The 23207-nt window shown below is 40.4% G+C and overlaps 1 protein-coding gene across 2 annotated transcripts in view; it reads right to left on the bottom strand.

The window, feature by feature from the left end:
- The window catches only part of atrn (attractin), a 143149-nt gene that overhangs the window by 99041 nt on the left and 20901 nt on the right, over positions 1–23207 (bottom strand). For both annotated transcript variants that reach the window (XM_081603589.1, XM_081603590.1), the window contains exons 6-17: positions 20180–20348; positions 18900–18990; positions 18015–18264; positions 16775–16958; positions 16529–16683; positions 12815–12899; positions 9714–9937; positions 8667–8788; positions 6765–6903; positions 4165–4346; positions 2360–2579; positions 1376–1561 (exon numbers count right to left, since the gene is read on the bottom strand). In XM_081603589.1, coding sequence (XP_081459715.1) covers positions 1376–1561; positions 2360–2579; positions 4165–4346; positions 6765–6903; positions 8667–8788; positions 9714–9937; positions 12815–12899; positions 16529–16683; positions 16775–16958; positions 18015–18264; positions 18900–18990; positions 20180–20348 — 2007 coding nt within the window. The remainder of the gene's footprint in view (positions 1–1375; positions 1562–2359; positions 2580–4164; positions 4347–6764; positions 6904–8666; positions 8789–9713; positions 9938–12814; positions 12900–16528; positions 16684–16774; positions 16959–18014; positions 18265–18899; positions 18991–20179; positions 20349–23207) is intronic.

Raw genomic sequence — 23207 nt, 5'->3', positions numbered from 1 at the left:
TTTATTAGCCATGTTCAGCACACTGAATGGAGGGAGTCAATGTAAGACAACATGCTATTATACTCCGTATGCCACTGGTAGCATTCAGGCTAACATTAGCATTTTGGCTAATTTTAACTTGTACACTAATTTTAACATACTGAATGGAGTAAGTCCATGTTACTCAACGTGCTTGTGACTCTCCACATGCTATTGAGTACATTGTAGCTTACTTTAGCATTGTTGCTAATTTTTAGCATCAGAACGCTGCGTTCCAACAGATGGGAACATTTTGGCAGGCCCCGTTTAAATTTCTTTAGAAATTTTATAGTTACTATCTAATCTGCTGAATTAAAGGGGAAAAAAAACAAACATCAAATCTTGAAGATGCTGAGGTACCACAACATAAAATTCTGAGAGATTCATCCAGTCATGTGAAAAAGTTCAGTTCTTTATTAAGAAATGTTCACATTTCAATGTCTAATCTCAAGTTTTACCTCTTTCCACTTGCACAACAAATGTGCGATATTTTACTCATTAAGCAAAATAAAAATCCATTTCCTATCTTAGGACAAGTTAGGACACGCCGCTCGTTAATGGCTAGTTTTAGCCCTTTTAGCTGAAATAAGACATTTTTTGTAGCAGATATCAGTTCAGGAATTCCCCCAGTGGGCCACCAGGCTTTACTTGTACTCCCGCCAGACTAAGTTTCAATGGTTTACTCTAAAAAGGGCTTTTGTACACCGGTAACAGTGACAGTAAAGATGGACTAAGTACGTTTGTAGATGACGCATTGAACTGGGCAGTGCGTACCACTCTCCACCTGACGTCGGCCTCACACGTTTGCTTGTGAACTTCTGAATTTTTGTAACTTTTAACTTTTTTTTTTAAGCCTTAGCGCCCCCTACCACCGGGTTTAGAAGGTTTTCTGGGGGAAAGCCTGAAGAAATTTACCCAGCTCCCGACTTTCAGCTGTGAAATCTTTCAAGGTTTTCCTGCCCATTTCTGACACCAAAACCTGAGCTTCGTTTTTATACAGCACGATGCAACTCAGGTGTTTTACAAACACAGCAACACTTGGGTTCAGTTCTTATTCTCACCTCAGTATGTTAACAAATGAACTAAAAAACAAACAGGACGATCCATCAAAAAGTGCCAAAAATAAATAAATAAATCAGCGAGATCCAGCTCATGTTTTCTGCGGATTCTGAACGAGTAATGTTCGGAGCAGCAGAGGAGATTAGACGGGGATTACCAGCATAAATCACATTGTTGCGTTCTATACCACAATGTGATTATGGGGAAATTATTTTGGGACTGAACATTTTCTACTTTGCAGCGTGGCTAAGAATACCAATGGTGTTAGTATTGAAGCCAGAGGAAAAAGTCGTCTTACGTGGACAGTTGCTCAGGGTGTACCACTCCATGCACTGGCCGAACGGGAAGGACGCCACGTAGGCGTTGGAGTCCACGCACTGCTTCATGTTGCTGCACCACATGCACTCCGAGGTGCCGCTGGTGCACTCGCTGCAGGTGGTCCGCATGGCACAGGGGGTCTTGCACTGCTTGGCACTGTGGTTCGCTAAGAGGAGAAAGCATGAAGAGACGGGTTAAGAGCCGATTCGCCTCTGGAAAAGAGGAGCAGGAGACTGAATGAGGATTTGTTTTTTTTCTCCCTTAATACAATATTCATTTATTTTAGTAGGATGTTATGTATGAAACTTGTGGAAAATATTGTTATTACTTCATTTCTATGCCATACGTTAGAAAATTCTTGGCTGTATTTTTTGACAAAATGGGCAAAAGTTCTTGAACTGTAAATATAAAGAAATAACTGTCGCAATAAGCAACTAACCAATTCATCGCAAGATAAATTAAAACAAGCAACTTTAAAACTAAAGTATTTTTCTGGTGTCTTAAAATGTCTTCCAGTTTCAATGTTAAATGCACATTAAAATTATTGATCTTTGAGAATGTGTTCCTGCATTATTCCACCATAACCATTGTATTAATTCAAAATTGTCTTAAAACAACAATATTACTGTTTATTGCAATAATTTCCAAGACAATTTATTATTCAGCAAAAACGTGTAACTATGACAAGCCGATTTGGTCCATTTCAAATGAGAGGCAATCTACCGATATTTATATGTGAAACTGATTTTATCTACCGTTGCAAAAGTCCGAAAATCAGCTGCTGTCAGTTTTGGGAGGGGGAAAAAAGAAAAAAAAGGACATTGGCCAAAATCGGAATTAGTAGATCAGGCTTGTTAAAGATCGGTGGTCAGACAGAAAGCTGAAATCAGTGCACTCTTTATACAAAGAAACATTTAATGGTCAGACAGTCCGCCTTGGTTTTGTGTCAACGTCGGCAGCTTACCGGGTCGCTCACACAGGCTGCCGTTCACTGGGTTGATGCAGGACTGCGCTTTCAGCCCGCTGGAGGCCGGTTCGGCCAGGTAGCCGCAGAACCCGGCGTCGCTCGGCTCACCGGGAAGCCACTGCAGGGTGGTGTTGGTGAAGGGCGACATGTCCTCCCAGCACCAGTAGGACACGTTGATTTTCCTCAGCCCCACCCAGGGAGTCATTGTTGTCTTGTACTGATGAATCAAGTGGAAAGATTCGATTATGCGTCCGGTTTTGGCATGTTCTGTTCATTTGGTTCCATAAACAAAAAAACTATAGCTGTTATAAATAATGGTGGCAACTTCCCACCAATTAGATTAACGTAAAGATTGGGGGAAAACAAACAATCACTATTTGAGAAGTATCGTCTTTTTGTTTCAGAAAACAGCTGCACCCTGACTGAAGAAGGAGAGGGGAGAGGAAAAATGACAGAGCAGTCATTTATCTGGAATAAGACAGGTTTATTTCACCTGACTTGAAGGGCTCTCCAACTTAAACCCATGTCTAGTCTGCAGATATGCTGCCATGTCAAAGAAAGAGTGCAGGCTTTCTGAGAGAGACAAATTACAGTAGGGCTGACATGTAATTCCAGAGTTCGGATTGATTGATCCTGGCAGAAAAATCCTTGGAAAAGCCGACGTCAACATCACATAAGAAGAAGTCTTTTAACCGCCTTTGTGCACGCTTGGACCTAAAAAATAATAATAATGGTAACAACCAAAAATACACACTGCATGTGCTTTGTGCTCTTTTCTCGTTTCTTATAAATCCTTCCCTTTCCTCTCAAAAAGTTTTAACTAACTCAGAAATAAACTCCCAGTTCTGAGACTGGTATTGTAATTATTTGATTCCCCTCAAATGTACACATTTTGTTGTGTCATGACAACAAATAGAAATATAAGTGACTGGAATTTTATGAGACCTTTTTCATCCCAAAGAAAAGAAAAAAAAAAGGTGTGGCGTAATTTTATATTCAGCCTCCTTTATTCTGATACCCACTAATAAAACCCAGTGCAACTTCAGTCTTCAGACATTTGATTAGTAAATGTGAGTTTATCTGTGTTTAACTGAATCCAATCCGACAGTTTGAGAGAATTTACAAAAAAGAAAAACAAATGAACTTCACACTTTTTTAGATTACAATTTAGAAAAATGTTTGAAAGACCTTTTTTTCCCAGTTTCTTGTGTTGATTCATCAGAAAACCCCAATAAAATAAGTTAAAGCTTTCTTTCTGTAGCAAGACAAATATGAAAAAAGTTCAAGTAGGTTTAAACATTTTTTTTTTCAAAAAGCAGAGTAGTTTATAAGCTAAACAATGAAAAAAACAGCATTTTCCCCACTGACAAAGAAGCCAACGCAGCCTGTAAGTGATTAGCGGGTTGCGGAGATAGATTTCTGGGTTTCAATCTAATAGATCGAGCAAATGAAACGTGTCTGAGCTCTGGAGGGAAAGATCTGTTCATTTGAAACTTATTTCATGCTTACTGGTCCAACAACTTGACAAGAAAAAAAATAAAATTGCAACAGGGCCCAGGGAAAAAAGAACAAAGATACTTGAAGGCAAATTTTGGCACTAGTCAACTGTGAATGGAACGATTAGACAAGAAAACTCTTGTCGTGTCTCCCTCTTGTTGGAGCCGATCAAACACCGTCGCCGTTCTGCTGGAATCGGCTCCTCTCTCGCTGCATGTGTGGCATCCGGATCTTACCTCCCACTTTCCCAGTAGGGAAGGGGAATATTCTGTTTTTGCTAATCCGAGGATCATCGCGAGCCTTACCATGACGTTCATGATCTGCAGCTCCTTCAGGACAAAGTCCACCTTCTTCTGCGTGGTGAGGGAGGCCAGGACGGCGTTGTGGTTCCTGCAGGCCAGCTTGGCGTTGTCGTACGACTCGCTGGTCGTGTTGAACTTCAGGCAGGAGTTGCCCACCAGGTGCCAGGTCTCGCCGCACACGTTCTCTAAAGCAGAGAGAAAAGATGCTGGATTGAGAAAATTGCAGCGTGAAATCAAGCTGAAGCAAGTTTACAATGGTAAGAAAAAAATTTAAATTGATTCTAGGAGTTTTTGTTGTCAATAAATTAATTTCTAAGCAACGTGAAGACCATCGTCCTACAGGGAGAAATATTAATCACACATGGAAAACTTTTCAGGCTAAACAATCCTTGGAGAAACTGTAAAAAAAAAAGTTCCTGACAATGAGTGTGTTTCCATTAACCATAAAATTGAAAGTACAAAATCAAATTTGCTTCATGGAAATGTGGCAATTTTGGGAGAAAAAAAGCACATTTTTTCGATACAAATTTTTGAGGATGAGGTGGTTTTTCGGAAATAGATGTATTTTGCAAAACTGTAACTGAAGCAATTTTATTGCATCACGAGTCACGTGATCAACAGCCAGAAGCTACTACTGATGGAAACTATGAAGAAGATGACAGGAAGTAGAAGGGAGGACGATGGTTTGTTTTGGTTTTTTCAGTCAACGTCAAACATCACAGTTTATAAAAAACATGTTTGTAGTTCAAACGTGTCAAATCCATAGCTCTTCTGTAAAATAATTGGCTACAATTTCTCCAAAACGTCGCACATGTAGCCACTCCCAAGTAGGCAGGGCTTGTCGCTCCAAGCAGACGAGCCCCTCCGATTGGCTGATAGATGATGAGCGCTAGCCCTGACTGTAAACATATTTTTATCGTGTGAACAAGTTTAGTCACGCTTGATTTTAACTTAACTTCTTACTAGAGGTGTGCCGATCGATCGGTCACCGATCATAATCGGCCGATTTTCGTGAAAAAGTGCATGATCGGTGATCGGCGATCATTGGTTCTTGTTGCCGATACCGATCACCTGCATCTCATTTCTCTGCCCGCCTGTGCAGCTGGTCTCCTCTTTCCTTCACACTGCGCAAATGTGCAGCAGCAAATCCTAAGCGATGTGGAACTATAACGCACTGAGTGACTGGGGAAGTTTGCGTGTTGCGGCGGAAAATTGAAGCACGTCAAAATGCATCAACACAACGAAGCTAATACAACATAAAAACAATGCCATACTTGACAGAGTTTGGCTACATCGAGGTTCACTGCAGTAAAAAAGACATATGGAGGATCAGATAGCAGGTAAAGCAGCGCACAGCTACAAACACTCACCCGGATTAGCATGACGGTCAGAAAGCTAAACAAATAACCCGCAAAATTATTTAAGTCTTCGAGCTGCGATGTAAGACGCTGGTTCTGCTCTCGCTGTTGAACCGCTGCTACGCGCTACAGGTAGTAATATTTCACAGACCGTGCGCCGCTTCTGCTCCACCTGGTAGTGACTCTCACACCGAACCTCTGCTTAAAGCTGCAGCGTCTAACCTAAAAAAATAAATTTTACATACGTATTAAAACTTTCGCTGTCCTAACATGAGACAAATAATCTCTAAAAAAAATAATCGATCTCCTCCCTGCTCTGCATAATTACTCCGCTCAGTCAGAAACAGCCAATCAGAACTAGCAGTAATCAGCTAGCCGCCATGCTATCAGGAAGTTTTCATTCAGTAACTCTGGATTGTTTATTGTAATGGAACCTGCATTTGCCTTTGAATGTTAAGTTTTATACTTGATTTTTTTGGGCAATGTTGAGAGGTTTTATTTTGGCTCTTTGCATTATTTAGCCTCTTCAGAACCTTCATATGTTATCAGTATGTTAAAGATAGTATTATCAATAGCAGTACAATTTGCAGGATGCCTGTTTTGTTTAGTTTTCTTCTTGGAAAAAGTTATTAAAAAAAAGTTTTTGTCTAAATTAAGGTGAATTCATGGTTACTTTTTCCACATAATGTAACCGGTAGTGTTTATGATAAAAAAAGTAATAATATTAATTATGTGATTGGTATCGGCAGGAAAAAAACCTGATCGGCACATCTCTACTTCTTACTTAATGAAAACTCTGCAGTTGTGAAATAGTTTTTTTTTTTTTTTTTACATCAACAGAAGCTAAACAAAGATTTGCGCACATTTGTAATGCAAGCACAGGCAGAGAAATAAGAAAACAGCAACTGAACAAATCCGGTGTGGCTTGGTGGAAAGGGCTGTCAGTAGAAAGCTTCCATTTCTAAACAGAGAAAAGACGACTGGACGACTCAGAAGACTTCTGGATCAATGACCGTTGGACAAATAGGACCAAAGTAGAGTTGTTAGGAGAAATCACGGTTCAGTTTTTAGAAAACAAAATAAACAATATATCTGCACACAATGTGAGCTTGTTCAGCAGTTCCAACACAATTTTTGCTAAACCCTGATTTATTTAACCATAAAGACGTTCTATTTACCAAGACTATTCTATTCACTTTCAGGCTATGACGCCAATATTTCAAACTAAATGAACGTCAGAACTACCTGGCAGTGAGATACACTCCTGGTTGCGATTGTCCCACTGGCAGTTCTGGTCCACAGAGCAGCTCTTGCAGCTGGTTTTCTTATTGCACACATATGAGGGGTTGTCTTTGGGGCAAACGTCATACTCCGCTATGGATCCCTGAGAGGAACAAAACAAAACAAAACAAAAAAGCAGAAAGACAACATATGTCAGGAGTTAGCATCAATTTGTTCTTTAAAAATGGATGAACATTCATTTTAGACAAACACTGCTCATGGCAGGAGTTTGGAGAGCATTAATAAACCCTTTAAGATGATCATAAAACAGAACAGAAAAGCTGATCTTTATTTCTGAAATGTTTAAGAGACGGTAGAGAGCGCCTGGGGGGGGAAGACGTACGAGGTGCATCTGTGTGTCTGACAGCGTCTAAATGAGGACTGATTTGATCGCGGGGCGACAAATCAGATCCAGCGCCGCAAGTGGCTCGGCGCTCCATCAGTCGTACCGCTAATCGTCGCTCATGCCTGATGCAGCCCGGTTTACAAGGTGAAGTAAATCATGGAGGAAATCAACGAAATCTCATCAACAACAACAGCAGCACCTCATCTACGCCAACGGAGAGGGACAAAAACCTGAGTGAGTTTAGTGGCGTTACAGTTGGTAGATGGTGGAGCTAATCAGCATCAGCTAGCTAGATGACGACGTCTTAAAGATCCATTCAGCCGTAAACAGCTGCAGTAGTGTCTGCAAGACAGCCAGCCTAGTCACAGATTCTCAGGAAAAAAAAACAAAAAAAAACACAAGCTGTTAGAGAAATCTAGATGATGAACTTTTTAATGGCTCTGAAGGACTTCAGTTCTTTGTAATCTGTATCCTTGGCATTCTCATCACGCCTACAGTCCCTTTGTGAGCAGGCGGAAAACGGACCAATGTCAGTAAAAAATGATCTCTCCCTCTTTTCCTTTTTTTCTTTCCTCGCCAAAGTTTGTGACTAAGTATAAATCACCAATAATCATCTTCTGATGCATTTTTCCAAGTAATTTAAAATCAGGCTTTAACTTGTTAGAACTGCAGTTTGGACACAACTTGGAACGTCTGGTGAAAAACTAAAACAAAACATCCTGAACACATGGTAGTGGCAGCAGCATGCTGTGGTTAGGGCTTTTCCTCAATAGTAGTGTATAATATGTATGTAATACATACAGAGAACCACTTTCACCAGTTTTACCAACAAAAGGAAGTCATTTGTGGAAAGTGAGGAGCTCATTTCTTGCAGTTTTACTGGAGCTCTACTACTTATGTTTAGGGGTGCGGTGTGAATGAAGTTTTATATAAGGTTATGGTTAGGCAGACTATTGCAGCTACCAAAATGAATGGAAGTCAATGAAAAGTTCTTGCATGGATACAAAAGTAATAGAACATGTGTGTGTACATGCATGCGTGGTGCGTATGTGTAGTTCTCACGAGGAAAAAGGCTATTTTTGGGTTAGGGGTTAAGTTTAGGACTAAGGTGTGAATTGGCATAGGGTTAGAGTTATGTATGGTATGTGATGGTTAGGATATGAGTTATGCTGCAGAAAATTAATGGAAGTCAATGTACAGCAGGGATCCCCAAGTCCAGTCCTCAAGGGCCACCATCCTGCAACTTTTAGATGCATCTATGCTCCAAAATGTCTGAATTACCTCACCAGCATTCATTCAGCTCTGAAATGGGCTGGTAACGTGCAGTTTATTTGATCCAGGTGTGTTTGGGCAGACATGCATCCAAAAGTTGCAGGATGGTAGCCCTTAAGGACTGGACTTGGGGACCCCTGATGTAAAGTCCCCGCAAGACATGAAAACACGACTGTGTGTGTGTGTGTCTGTATGCGTGTGCATGCACGTGTATGTATGTGCGCAGTCGCATGCGTGTGTTTTCCTACCGTAGCAGCGGTACAGTTACTTCCCAGAGACACACACTGGCCCGAACACCACTGGCAGCTGTTTGTGTTGGCCGTGCAGCTGTAGCAGTCTGTGTACTGCTCACACCTCTCATTATCGGCATCTGCAACAGTTAGACAGACACATCACTGTTTCTGTTGCAATAGAGAGAAGACTTTATTAAAGAAAAGAGAGATATAAAGATAAAGTAAAATGAATATCTTAAAAAAAAAAGCTATGTTTATTTTGTTGCAGCTAAAAGCAGATCTAAAGCAATACTTCACTTCCAGTTAAGATAACATTTTTAATTTGAACCTTAATTGAAATTTTCTCTCAAATCCAGTTGAATGCAATTAATAGTTTAAGTTTCAAGTGATAAAAGAACACAATATAGTTCTTTAGTGAGGTGTAAGCAATACATGGCTTGAATTTTTCTTTTGCAAAGAATCTGAAAAGTGTGGCGTGTATGTGTCGTCACAACATGGCTCCTCTATTAACCTTTTGACAACATTTTCAACAGCATTTCACTGAGACGTAGCTCTTATATGGAACAGCTGATGTGCACTCCCACCAGGTGTTTGCTAATTGCTGGTTGCTAGTCTGAAGGAGCTGAGTGGGGAAGTGGCGCTCTGGGAGGCAGAGGCTTGGAAACTGCAGCTCAGAGGAGGAGTTTCATTCTTGAAGGCGGAGCTAGGTCCACCCAGGCATTTTGCATAGCTTGCCATGGAAATTAAAGTCTCAAATATTTATGAAAGAATCAAAGTAACACTCCAGGTAAGTTTTTGATGAGGGAATAACATTATAACATGACATAAAGCTCAAAAAAGTAGATTTTACATAATCCTGCCCCTTTAAGATCTTCTCAGTGCCACCATCATTTAAAATAGACCTCGAGTAGAGGCAGAGGATGGAGATTTTTTTAATTTACTTATCTTTTTTGACAAACTGCAAGCTTAACAAAGAGAAAATGCAGCTAAGCTGTCCCTCTGAATCATCTGCTGTCCTGTCTGACATGTCCAACAAAATACAGAAAACCAGGTTGCGCCTACATGATTTGGTGTTGCAGGAGGCCGGGAGCTGCTGCTGCTCAGCGCTGGAGCTGTTGCCCTCCCACGGCAGGCACGCCCCCAGGCTGCCGTTCCACACACAGTGGATCCCGGGCCAGGCCTGGCTGCAGGATGACGGGCTGGAGAAGGCCGAGCAGCTGGGCGAGGTGTACGTCAGGATGTCGCTCAGCAGCAGGCTGTTGAAGCCCCCGAACACGTACATGACGCTGCGGAACGGGGGAGGGAGGATCAGAGGGCAGAAGGGAACAAGGAGAGGTGAGCCAGGAAAAGGTCCAGCTTTAGCGATCCTTCAACTTCCTCCTTATGAGCCCCGATAATAACCAGCTAGTGCCTTCTAGAGGAGGCCCTGACCTGAACGATGACCCTGCTGTTAGTGAACATGTCGGCCTTCTGGTCTTTATTCTGCCTCACCGGTAGAAGAGCAGGAAAATTTGACCAAGTTGTTTTTGTCTAGTTTCTTTGTACACTACATGGTTATGTTATTAATTCATCTCTAGACACTTTATGCATCATTAATTACTGTGTATTATGCATTCATTAATTAAGGATGATGAGGAGAAGGCACATACTGAGCCAAATCTGTTCACCTACATATTTTATCTATAGTTGTTGTACTAAACATTTCAGACTTTCTTACAGGCATAATTTGTAAACTTCTTTTTTTAGCATACAGTCTCGTTCTCACTCCTAATGCATAAGAAACAGTTATTAATGATATATAAAGTGTTTATAGATTAACTGATAACATACATGTAAACTACTTATTAGCCATCTATAAGGGGAGCCTTACTGTAAAATGTTCCAAACAAAAATTACTTTTAAGTAACTTTTCAACAAGATATAGGAGCTGTAAAAGAGTTGAGGTTATTTAAAACGGTACTTAATTAAAGAATGGTGATGGTCGCTTCTTACATTGTTACACATTTTATTTAAATTTCCATTAATACTTTTTAGTTGTGCTTTTATGTGCGTTTTATTCTGTATGATTGAATTTCTCAATTTATGATCAACTGATGGAGGATTGTTCTAGGATTATATTAGTTTTTATCTACACAATTTGGATGAAGGTTTTATACAAGTCTATCAGGCTTTTGCCCCTTCATGCACTGTCAATTATTATTATTTATGCTTAATATATTTAATCTGTATTTTAATTGTACAAACTAAACTTGTATGAAGTAAATAACTCCTTAATACTATCATTTTTCCCTTATGGAAAAATGTCTCGTTATCAAAATAATCTGCCAGTAAAACTTTTTTTCATCATATTATAAGTTAAAATACCTTGTTCCACTAGCAGATTATTTCACTTATAGCTATTACTTTTTGGCCAATAATATTGATTTAAAACAAGCTCCTATATCTAGCTGAAAAACTACTAACAAGTTAGTTTTGCCTTATTTCAAGGGAACTGACTAGAAACTTGACAAAACATTTCTGGTAAGATCTTGTGTTTTTGCAGTGCACAGCCAATCAGAAAACAAGGGAAATGAATAATTTGCTTGTATGAAACCACCAACCAATAGAGTGTCAACTGTTACTGTGATTATTATTATTGATTGTACATCTAGGAAATGACATTGTAAGTGATATCAATTTGTATTATATATATATATATATATATATATTAATGATATTGTGGCACTATTGGTGTTTATTTGAAGTATTTCAGACAGGAAAAGGGCAGAGCCCTAATGTCGGGAATCAAACCCCAAACATCGCCCGCTTTGCTGCTACACCGCAGAAAAATTCACATATTTAATCCTTATTGACTCCTTAAACAATAAGTTTCTCCTTTATAACTTTCAGGTGTCGTTTATTAATCCATATTTCCTGCACAGCTGCTTTCATCTTTGGTTTTTTTCAACTTGTTTCCGTCTTCACTTTCTTACGTGATCAGCTAAAATATTTTACCACCACCTGGAGGTGCAGACGCATTTGAAGGAGTGACTGGAACACAGCTGGGGATTCGTGTTAATATTTGATGAATTCTCTGCAACAGGATGTATAATTCAATGTGGCTGGTAGTCTCTCAGACAATCCTGGAGTCATTGTTTTAAAACTCGGCACCATGCCCGTCACATTCCCACCGCTTCTTCTCACATACCATTTCAAAATAACTCATCGGGATGGCTAATAAATCGAGTTAGAGTTTTCATTTTGTCTCCAAACGATCACAAAGTCGTATTCATTTTGTGATGCGTTCCAAATGACAAGCGCACTTCTGCCTTTTTTTCTTGATACAAACATGTTTTCTGTTTGAGATACTGCCTTGAATTTATTGAGTATTGTTTGCCAAAATGTAGAGTGCATACATCTTTAAATATGTTGCGCCGGTGCACTTACAAGAGTGAAAATCAACAAGAAGGGATCAGAGCAGGTTTGCTCTTCTTTAAATGCAAATAAACACCAGAGTTAAAGCTGCAGTATGTAACTTTTATATAAAAAAATATATTTTTAAAATACTTGTTAAAACCGTTACCACATTATGACAGTATAATGTGAAACAGTCTGTGAAAAGATCCATCTTCTCCACCTCCTCCCCGAGTGGCTACTGACATCTAAAGACATGCACCAAAATCAACCAGAGCCAAGAGGAGAGTCTTAGTGCTATCAATCAACCTAATGTACTCGCTGCTAAATGTGCTATTTGCAGAGAAACCACTTACAAGAAAATGGTATATTACTCATTATCTGTGACTATGCTGACCAGCCCTGGCATTTAGAACAGGCTATGCTAGCTAAATGTGGCAGGAGGCAGCTGAAATCAAACCTACAACCTTCCAATCATAAGACCCACAGAGCCACAGTCGCCCCCGTCTGGCTCTCTGCAGAGACCGACAGCGTCAAGTCCCTCCTCCTGGCTCTGATTGGTTGTTTCTAGTTAGCACTAGCGGAAGGCAGATTAGCTTTATTTTTTTCACAAATTACCTGTTTCTATTACGACATGGTGGCAGTTTTAACAAATATGTAAAAAAAAAAAATACATGTTTTATTAAAGTTACGTACTGCAGCTTTAATAAGTAATTGTGTTAAATAAAAGCGCAATTATTTTTCTTTTATTTGTCGTAATGAAGACACACCTGCCGCTGAAGACGGCGGAGTGTCCGAAGCGGTTCACGTCATGGTGGAGGTCCGGTCGGGGCAGCACCGTCCACTCGTCGCAGGCTGAAACAAGAAGAGGAAGAAGCAGAGGTCAGAGCGACGGCCCGCTCTCACACATTCAATCGCACGTTTCCTGAGGCGGGAGAATGCGTCTCGGGTGGTTAGAAAGACCTTTAGCAAGTCTTCTCCTGGAGTCAAAGGGAAATTTTAAAAAATTAAAAAAAGAGCAAAGTGTCCAAGAAGGGAAGTCGAGAGGTTAACGACGGAATAAAGTTAACAGTGCAGGGGGAAAGGACTGAATTTATTCCCAACAACGATGGAGAAATGTGTTCAAGACATTGAGGGAGGTTTCAGCCAACATCCTGCAAGAACAAGAACATGTCTATGAAAGTGAGGAAGATGGCTCTTTGAAAATGCATCGCTCAGAAATATTAGCTGGGGAAAAAAATTGAAGGTTTTTTTCAAAAAGTTAATGAAACATTTGCGCTGCTAAACGAGTTTTATTTACCTTAATTGAGGGCAAAAACAGCCCTTTGGATTGTAAATGTATCCCAACACTAGTTTTCAGGACATGCCACAACTTCTTCCCTGGATTTAGGTCTGGACTTTGACTGAGCCGTTATGTCTCTTTAAAGGCTTTGAAACATCCTTTTTGAAAAGGACTCTTAAGAAACAACTACAGATATTTTCATTCACACAAGTTTCTGCTTAAAGTTTTTTTTGTCTTGTTTTAATTGTTTTGCTTTTGTGAAGCAATTTGTGATCTACCTTGTGGTCTATCTGATATTGTGGTACAGAAATAAAATTGTACTCACCTTTTTACTTGCTTCTGAATAAGTTTAGATCTAAACTGATCTCTATCTAAAATTTAAAAAAAATAAATAGAAAACACATTCAATTTTGCGGCTGTGACAACAAAATACGAATACATTCAAGGGGTGTGAATACTTTTGCAAAGCAATGTAAACAGAGATTTGGTCATTAAGATTGTTGTGGACAGTTTCCACATTTATCCATCAGGTTTTAGGTCGTTTTTTTCCCAGCAGAATAGAAACATTAGGTCAGAGCAGATTAAATTAAATTCAAAACTACTTTATTGATCCCAAAGGGAAATTAAATATTGTAACTCATATGAACTCAAATCCCTCAAAGAGTTATTGTAGACGGTGATGGCTGACGTCTTGAAAAATGACTGCAAAACATGTTTTGTGGGAAAAGAAAACCCTGAAAAAGCTCAAACACTCCATGTTGTCAGGTTCTGAACAACCCAGTAGCAACTGGGAACAGCAGCAGAAGACTGGCTCACACTCACTGCATGTCATCCATCACACTGTGAGCACAAGTCATCATGGCCTCCCAGAGGAGAGAGGGCTCCACGTCCACGAACAGCCAGTGCCACCTGCTGTCGCAATGCGGTACTGCAGACGGGACAGAGCAACGTCCCTCAGAGCTGGGATCCATTACAACAGCAGCAGACAATGTCAGGACACGGGGCGGCCTGTAAATTCTAGCCTTTAATTGAGTTCAGCTTGTTAAAAGTGGGGGGAGGCGAGGGGGAATTAGCTCTCTAGACTTGGCCCATCTCAAATGTAATTACATAACAATTACCAAAGGTGCTGCTGCCAACAACTCTGCAGCTGGTCGAGGTGGGCCAATTTATAGAGTCGACTTTCGTTCTTGTAAAAAAAGAAGAAAAAAAAAAAATATATATATATATATCAATATATCACTCAGAGGACGGAGTGGGAGCAAAAAGTTAAGGGTCATGACAAATATTAAACTCGTTACAGAGTCGTTAAATGATTCCCCCACCCGTAGAGAAGCAGAAGTCACAGTTCCTCTGGGAAGTTTCAGTGGCGAGTGGCGGCCCAGATGAGAGAGAGAGGATGGTCAGATTCAAACTGCACTGGTTGTCAGTCAAACCTTCCAACGACACAGAAAAAGCCTGGACTTCCCGAGGGTGCGCTGCAGCCTCTGGGGAAATCTGGCCGACGTCCCAGGAGCCTCCGGCCTCCAATTAACGAGCCATTTATGACAGCGAGGCAGAACGAGGCCAACTCAACCTACAACAATGCTTGTAGGTTGATAAAATAATGAGAATCACTTACTGTGGAAAGTTTGGATCACGCTAAACTGCCAACTATTGCTATAGCCGTCTGTGAAAAGGCTATAAATAAACCCATAGGAAGAGCATTTAGCAGTTTGAGCAAGCTTCTTTGGAGCATAATAACATAAACAACCTATTAGTTTACTTATTTAATCCTGAAGTCAGCGTAGCGTTTAGCAACCTTAACACATTTATATGTGTGATGGTCGAACAAAATAGAGGTCAAAACAGCTGGTTGGTGGGTAGATGGTATGATAGTTGATATTAGGACTCAAACTAAAAAGTTCATTTCTGTTTTCAGGAGAAGGGTTTTAAAGTCAGATTAGAATGATTGAGATATTTGCATTAGTGGAGCCAATGATTAAAGTCACAATTACATTTTTTGTTAGTGATACCCACCACTGCTCGAAATAATATCAAGTATGTTTAACAATGCTAATAACCATCATTTCTGGTCACCGCTACTTTTTCACACACTTTGAACACGGAAATGTGGCCGATATGAGTTCTTGCCAACATGAAACGATGGACATCTGGGCAATGAAGAGGACAAGCTCAAGCTCAAGGGCAAATTTGCATCAAGACAACAGTGACAGTGAGAGCAACAAAAGGAGGACTGAGGAAATGTGAGTGAAACTAAAGGATACGACTTAGAAATCCCTGAACGGCTTCAGACCAGCATACATTAAAGATCTGCTGCTGTTGTGTCAACCTTCCAGACCTCTCAGGTCTCCTGGTTCTACTCTGCATCCCTAGAACCAGAACCAGGCATGGAGAAGCAGCTTTCAGCTTCTATGTGCACAAATCTGGAACAAACTTCCAGAAAACTGCAAATCTTCTGAAACACTGAGTTCCTTTAAATAAAGGTTAAAACCCTACCTACTTAGAGTCACTGGAACATTGACCAACATATTTGATGTGTATTGATGATTCGGATGGTGGTATTCGACAAAATGTGTTTGTTAGAATAAAAAGTCATAAGCACCATAAACCACTATCAGCTAAAGCACTTTGAACTGCCTCGTTGCCCTCTGCTGTTGCAACGCAGTACTGCAGGCAGGACGTTCCTCAGAGCTGGGATTTGTGCAATATGAATATACTTGATTTATTATTTTAGTGAAATTAGTGAGCAGGAAAGGGATAAAAATAATGATGAAAGACTTTTCCTGGTATTCCTGGTAAGCAGATGAGTTACAGGCACAGATGGGGAAAAGCATTTACAAAATTAATTTCATTAATAGTTAAAATAAAAATCTTTATGTAAATATCTCGTTACAATGTGGATACCTGCAGCTTATAGAAAAGTGTGATCTATTCATGTATAATTTCCCTTCTCTTTTTTTTTTATGATTTTCTCTCTTTGTGGGTGTGGCTTTTATTCAGGTGCTCCCAAAAGTCCAGAAATTACAGTACGCAAATATTTAGGTTGTCTAAAAGGCCCAGTTGAGATTCATCTGCAGAAGAGCGTGAGAGATTCATGCATGGCTTTTAAAGCTCAACATCACTATTTCCTAGTAAAGTATCCTGATATAAATGGAAAGATGACAAATAGTGGTGCCGATAGATCTGTGTGGGTGTTACTTACCCAAACTGTAGGCCAGGAAGTCCGAGGAGAAGCACTTGGCGCCGTGGCTCATAGATGTGTCGTTGTGCGTGTTTCCTCCAAACACCAGCATGGCGCCGCTCACTATGACCGCCGTGTGAAGGTAGCGGAAGAAGCCGCTGTCTCTCAGAATGGTCCTGAGCAACAATACGGAGACGCTGGTTTGGACCATAGCTGACACACTTAGTCGCATTATTGTTTTTTAAAAGTTTAAAAGAAAAGACTTACCATTTCCGTTTGTCCACGTCAAACTTGTACAAGTCTCCCGCCAGTCCGTACTTGTTGGCGCTGAAGGCCTTGTAGCCTCCGTGGATGTAGATGGCTCTGGTGCTGGGGTCAAACACGCTGCTGTGGCCGTAGCCGCCTTGGACCAGCGCTCCGTCTGTACTCACCACGCTCCATGTGTTCTTCACTGGAAGGTCACACAACAGAGTCAGTGAGGAACTGGAAGGAAAGCTGCCTTATGTTGCTGAAACGTAATGAGATCCCACAGGAAAAGAAGGGCACAAAAAAAAAGAAAAAAAAAAAAAAAAACGAGCCAAGACAGTAGATGTGTCAGTTTCTGGTTTAGACTGAAGCTTTCTGAACTGAGGGACTCAGCTTAGTTTATGCAGCATTTCATTAGTCAGACTAGAAGAGACTCAGAAGACGGTTCAAGTTATTATTCAGCTCGCAACAGCGTTTGGTTATCGATCGCTAGGGAAACAACATTTTAATTACTTCCACTTTATTAGCAATCGGCCGAAGCCAAAGGTTCATTCGTCCCGTTTTCGCAGGGAGATCAGCTCTGAGGAGGCATCAGGATCTCTAACTGAGGTCAAGTTTCCCGCCAGCCAAACACTTTAACTTTGCTGCTCCTAACAATCATTTCTTTAAAATTGTATCGATTAATCAAATAAAAAATTTGCCACATTCTGCAGATTCATTTAACGTCTTAACCTTTTTCTTATACAAAATATTAGGAATATTTCAAAAGATGTAAACAAGCAAATAATTCAGGTACTTTTTGAAAAAGAAAAACTTTTATTGCCTAAAATGCAACAACAGTGTTTTTTAGTGGCTGTTTGATCATTTGTTTCAAAGGATGCATCTGCAGTTAAGAAAAATACTGTTTAATAATTGGTTGAATATTTTTGAATTACTGCATTGCAAAAGGTGCTCAATATATTTGTTTATTTTCACATAATTTGAACCAGAAGAAGCTAAAACTAGGCCGCTAGAATAGTTCTGGGTAAAACATTTTTACAGACAAGAACAAATGGCTCTAATTTTTTTAATTTTGTCTTCATTACTGCTCAGAGGTGGGATTCTTTCAGAAATTGGCCATTTTTTTAGAGTCTGTATATTCCAGTTAGCAATTAATGAATTACTAAATTAGTTGACGGTTATTTCAACAACTGATTAACTGAGATTCATTCGATTAATTACACTTATGTGTTAGAACATGAAAGCAGCCAGAGCCGCTCACCGATGTTGTACTCCTGCACATTGCTGATGTAACCGTAAAGAGGACAATGTCCGAACAGGACCAGCATGACGGGACTGTCCCACTCCTGCGCGGGCAGCACTATGTGGGCCGAATGTCCCACCACAGCGTACTGGTCCTTGGACCGCGGGTTGAGGAGGACCCAGGTCTGGTTCTGGATGTGGAAAACCCACAGCTGGCTCGACACATTCCCGGTCGAGTCGATCTTTCCTCCGTACATGTAGATCTTCCCCTGGAAGAAAGAAGGATTCTTTCAGATTTTTTTTTTTAACTTGTAACAAGACCGTGTATTAAGTGAAAAAAATCTGCCAGTTTGAACCAACACTGTTTTCATTAATATTAAGGAATTATTGATTTGCTGAAAAGTTACTTGTATGTTAGTTTTGTCTTATTTTAAGATATCTGCACTAGAAGCAAGACCAAATTCTTATTACTTGGTAAGATTTGGTATTTTTTAAAGTGAAAGATACAATTAATTAATAAATACCACATATTAATATGCTTGTCCTGCACATCAGGACACAACTATGGTTTATTATTCTATCAGCAGATCTAGACATGCTGACTGGAGTTGCCCAAGATGCTGCAGCAAAACATCAAACCTGAACATTTCTATATTAGACACACACACACACACACACACACACACACACACACACACACACACACACACACACACACACACACACATTAAGCTGCGAGTCCAGAAACAGAACCTTGAGATAACTCTGTCTCTGTGTGGATGCACCGATTCTCTTCTCATTTCATCTTCAAACCTCATGAACGTGAGGCTAATTAACTATGTAAGACATTGATGGAGTTTTGTTTAGGAACATTTAAAGCCACAGGCAGCGATCTCTCACGCACCTCGTGCAGAGCTAGCGAGTGGCCGTATCGAGGGGTCACCGTGTTGACGGAGGGGTCAAGGGTCAGCCAGGTCTTGCTGCTGAGATTGTAACTAAAAGAAAAAAGGAAAGAAGCGGAAAAATTATTTCGGTTTAGAGTTGAAAACGTCTCCATCTCAAAAGCAACTCATCCGTCTGTGGGAAACAAAACAGAGGAGAAACAAGCCCTTCGTTTGTTCTGGTGAACAAACAAAGCTGCTCAGGTTGATCTGCGGCATCTACAGGAGGATGATCACTTCTACCAGAGAACAGACGGAAAGGGTTGAGCCACGGGTCTCTGGTGGGAGCAGAAACAACAACCAGGGATGTTCAGACTGTCTGCGATGCCCCCTGCTGGCCCATTCTCATAAAAACACTTGGGGCAGGCCGAATGATGCAAAACAAACGTATCAAACCCTGTGGGTACCTAATGTGAAATATGCAAAAACAGGAAACTAAAAGCAAAGGGGGAAGGGGAGAGCGGAGGAGCAAGAAAATGGGAGGTCAGCCACAAAGATGCATCAAAGAGGGAAAAGAAAGGATGGAAGGAAGGAAATTGTTTGCAATGAATAAAAAAAAGAAAGAAAGGAGAGAAGAAAGAAGGGATGGATGGATGGATGCAGCATAAAATGAATGGAGGATTGACCGAAGGCAGGAATACAAGAGACACAAGGAAAGGGAGGAAGGACAGAAAGAAAAGAGGTAGAGCAGAAGGACAGAAGGACAAATGAGAGGAAAGAAAGACACGAAGAGTGAAACAGGAAAGGGAGCAAGAAAGGAAGGAAAAAGGGAAGCAGCATTTAAACAGTGGGACAGGGAATAAACTCTTATTTTTTCAATCCTTTATTCAGTCCTGGAAAGATACTGAAACCAATATTATGATTTCCCTCCCATATTTCTTTGCTGCTTCAGGGTAGAAATAGAAAAAAAAATCCAAAACAATCCTGAGTTTTGATCAAAATTTTAAGGAAATGGTGTGACATTCCAGAGCGGTGTTTAAGATGAAGAACGTTCTCATAAAAATATCTTCATTTTAGCCTCATGTGGGAAGAAAAACTCTCACTGTTCTTTATTTTCTCAGTAAAACTTTTAGTGTGTGGATTCCCTGTGACAGGCAAACTCTACTGCAGCACTCAAACACTTTAGAAATATTTAAGCCCATCAATCCCATGTTTTAATCCCTGCAGTCAGACCAGCATGTTCTCATCTACTAGGACCAGAACTGCAGCCTGTGAACCCAGACTGAACAGGAGAACCACTCACGCTTTGACCATGTGGTAGTCGGACGTGTTGAAGACGTAGCCTCCGATGACCCACATGACGTCCTGCTCCACCACGGCCTTGTGGGACGCCCTGGCCAGGCCGGACTCCAGGTGCTCCTCGCGGCTCCAAAACGAGGAGTTGGCGGGAACCGAGACGGAGCAGTCTGGACCTGAGGAGGGACGGGACCGACGAGTCAGAGAGTTTCTCAGCTCAGCAGGTTTCACTGTTGGGTTGATGTGTTCAGGTGTTCGGATGCATTTTGGTCTCAAGGAACCAAAGTACCTTATTAAAAAGGCAGCAGTATGTATTTTCCAGGCACATAGTGCCATTTTATATGACTATTGTTTAACCAAGTTATCGTCAGTTGTTAGAAAAATGTTATATACATCAAATACGACTCGTATAATTGACTGATCTTATCCATCGATCTCATCAACCTTCACAAAGGTCTGGAATTCAAACACTGTCATCATTTGCTTTGCTTTGAGAGGAGGCTGACTGACCCGCCCACCAGCTCACAAGGGGAAAGAAAATTGGTAACACTTTATTTGAAGGGGGGTGAATAAGACTGTCATGACACTGTCATAAACATGACATAACTCCTGTCATGAACATGAATAAGCCTTCATGAATATTTATGACTGTTGTCATAAAACATCATTCGGTAAATTGACACTTTTAATACAAAGTTGACATTATTTGAAATGTCTGTTATGACAACTTGACATTAATCAAGAAATCATTACTGTTTAAACTTTACCTTTAATAAAGTTACCTAATTTTTAAAGTGCAATCAGTAATACTTTTATAACGCATTTATATCCGTAATGATTTCTTGGTTAATGTCAAGTTGTCATATCAAAGACATTTTCAATAATGTCAACTTTGAATTAAAAGTGTCATAATTTACCGAATGACGCTTTATGAGAACAGTGATAAATATTCATGAAGGCTTATTCATGTTCATGACAGGAGTTATGTTTATGGTAGTGTCGTGTCAGTCTTATTCACCCCCCTTCAAATAAAGTGCTACCAAAAAATATATTAATATTTTGGACCAAAATCAGAATCAGCGGGTCAGCTTTCTTTAAAGAGCTGTGCATCCTTACGTTTCAGTTTTTCGTTTTAAACTCATGTACAAAAGAACTGCATTCAGTCTGTTGCCTTGTTGGGTCGAGTGCAGCAAGCATAGGTGCCTTCCTGTGTTTATGAACCAGAACAATGCGGCCGACATAAACCGGAATCCTCATAGAATGAGGGGGGGAAGAGAGAAAGACGGCCTTTCTGCTAAAACAGCTGGCAATAAATCGTAGCCGAGAAACGGAAAGATTGTTTCTCGTCAGCTGCCTGCGGTAGAGTTCACCTCTAATCTCTGATGGCCCAAAACACTGGTGGCGTTATGGCTCTTCAGCTCTTTCAGAAAAACCAAACTGTAGCGTCTCGTCCTTCAAACTGCCGTCGTTTTCCCACAGCAAGAAGATCAGACGTGAGGCCCGCTCGACTTCACAGACATCTGCCCACATTTGCACTTGTTGGCGTAGAAAATGAGATGGCTCTGAACGCGGCAGTAAAAAATGCAAGAAAGGCTGCAGTTCCACTGTGAAAAGCCCCCCATGACAAAGGTAATAAAGGCTAAAGAAAGTGGCTGTCTGTCGCTAACCTCCCTCAGCTTTTGGTAATGAGATAATAAGCACGCAGAGCTGCTGATATAAGTGCGGTTAAATTGAGCAGTGGTGTCTGTTCGTGCAGAGCAGCGCCGTTGAGCCATTGGAGCAGCTAACAAAGCAGCTGGAAGGGCCAGATGGTCCAGGTTCAGGGACACAATAATGTCACCGAAATAATAATAATAATAAAAATAAAAAAACAAAGCAGCAGATTCGGCAAAAAGTTTAAGTCATTCTGAGTGGAGTAGGTGGATGTTCAGGGCAACAGAAGCTTCGATAATAGCAGAAGCACCAAATTTAGTCACGGAGCTGAAATAATGATGCTGGAAAGATTAAATACAACATTATTATATCTTATTGCTAATAATACACACACAGTTATTCTAGAGTTGTATGAAAATTTAGCACCGTCACATTTTTCAGGTTGAAGATTCAACACTTTTTCCAGATTCCTGTAGTTGGAGTTCATTATTCTAGACTCCACATCACAAAACATTCATTTATTTGCACTAGACACAAATCAGGAAGCAGCACAATGGGGAAGTCGGCTTGAGACTCAGTCATGTGCTAAAGGGCTATTTCACAGCATTTTGTCAACTTGCATCAAATCCATTTCAAATCGAATAATTTATTGGACAAGTGGTGTAATCTCTCCGCTGAGTTTTTATTTACCCTCTTTTTGCTTCATTTGTGCACACAGTAGACATTATGGTTTGCATGGGAGGTGATGGTGTGTAGGGTGTTACGTAAGAGTTGTCCTGATCCGATATTGGTATCAATACAGTATCGAACTGTATCGGCCTGCATGTAAAAACTGAGATGCTCCAAGATTTAGTCTGGCCCAGAATTTCTATCCAGCAGTGCTTGTATTCCGCCACCCATTGGTTATTAAAAAATGGGTCAATTGTTTTCATACCTATTGTTGTTGACCATTGTTTCTTTTACCAAATCGCATGACAGCTTCTGCAACTTTTTTTTTTTTTTTAAATGTGAGTGTGAGCCCACAACAACAAATACAGAATTCTTTTTTTTTTTATTATTATTTTTTTATTTACACGCAGACCGAGCAGAACCAAGCTAGTTAGAAAAGTTTGTAGTTCTTCTGAGCTCTTATCAGCTCTTGGTGTGATCCAACAACTCCACATGAAACGGAATCACAGTTTCATGTGAAGCTGTCCAGTCCAATTTTTAGCATTTTTCCCCTTACTAAAAACAACTCCGCGGCTGAATGAAAGAGAATAATAAACACCAAAAAGCGGCAGACTGTGCTTCAGTGAACATCTGATATTAATAATTCTGCATGGTGAGGCTTTTGACCACCGTTCAGTTTCACTTCTGAGAACAGAGTGATTTAAAACCCGATG

This window comes from Poecilia reticulata, chromosome 22, assembly GCF_904066995.2.
Source record: "Poecilia reticulata chromosome 22, P_reticulata-male-v2, whole genome shotgun sequence".
NCBI classification, from domain to species: Eukaryota; Metazoa; Chordata; class Actinopteri; order Cyprinodontiformes; family Poeciliidae; genus Poecilia; species Poecilia reticulata.
The sequence above is the reverse complement of the archived record's forward strand: the minus strand, read 5'-3'. Positions and strand labels throughout refer to the sequence as shown.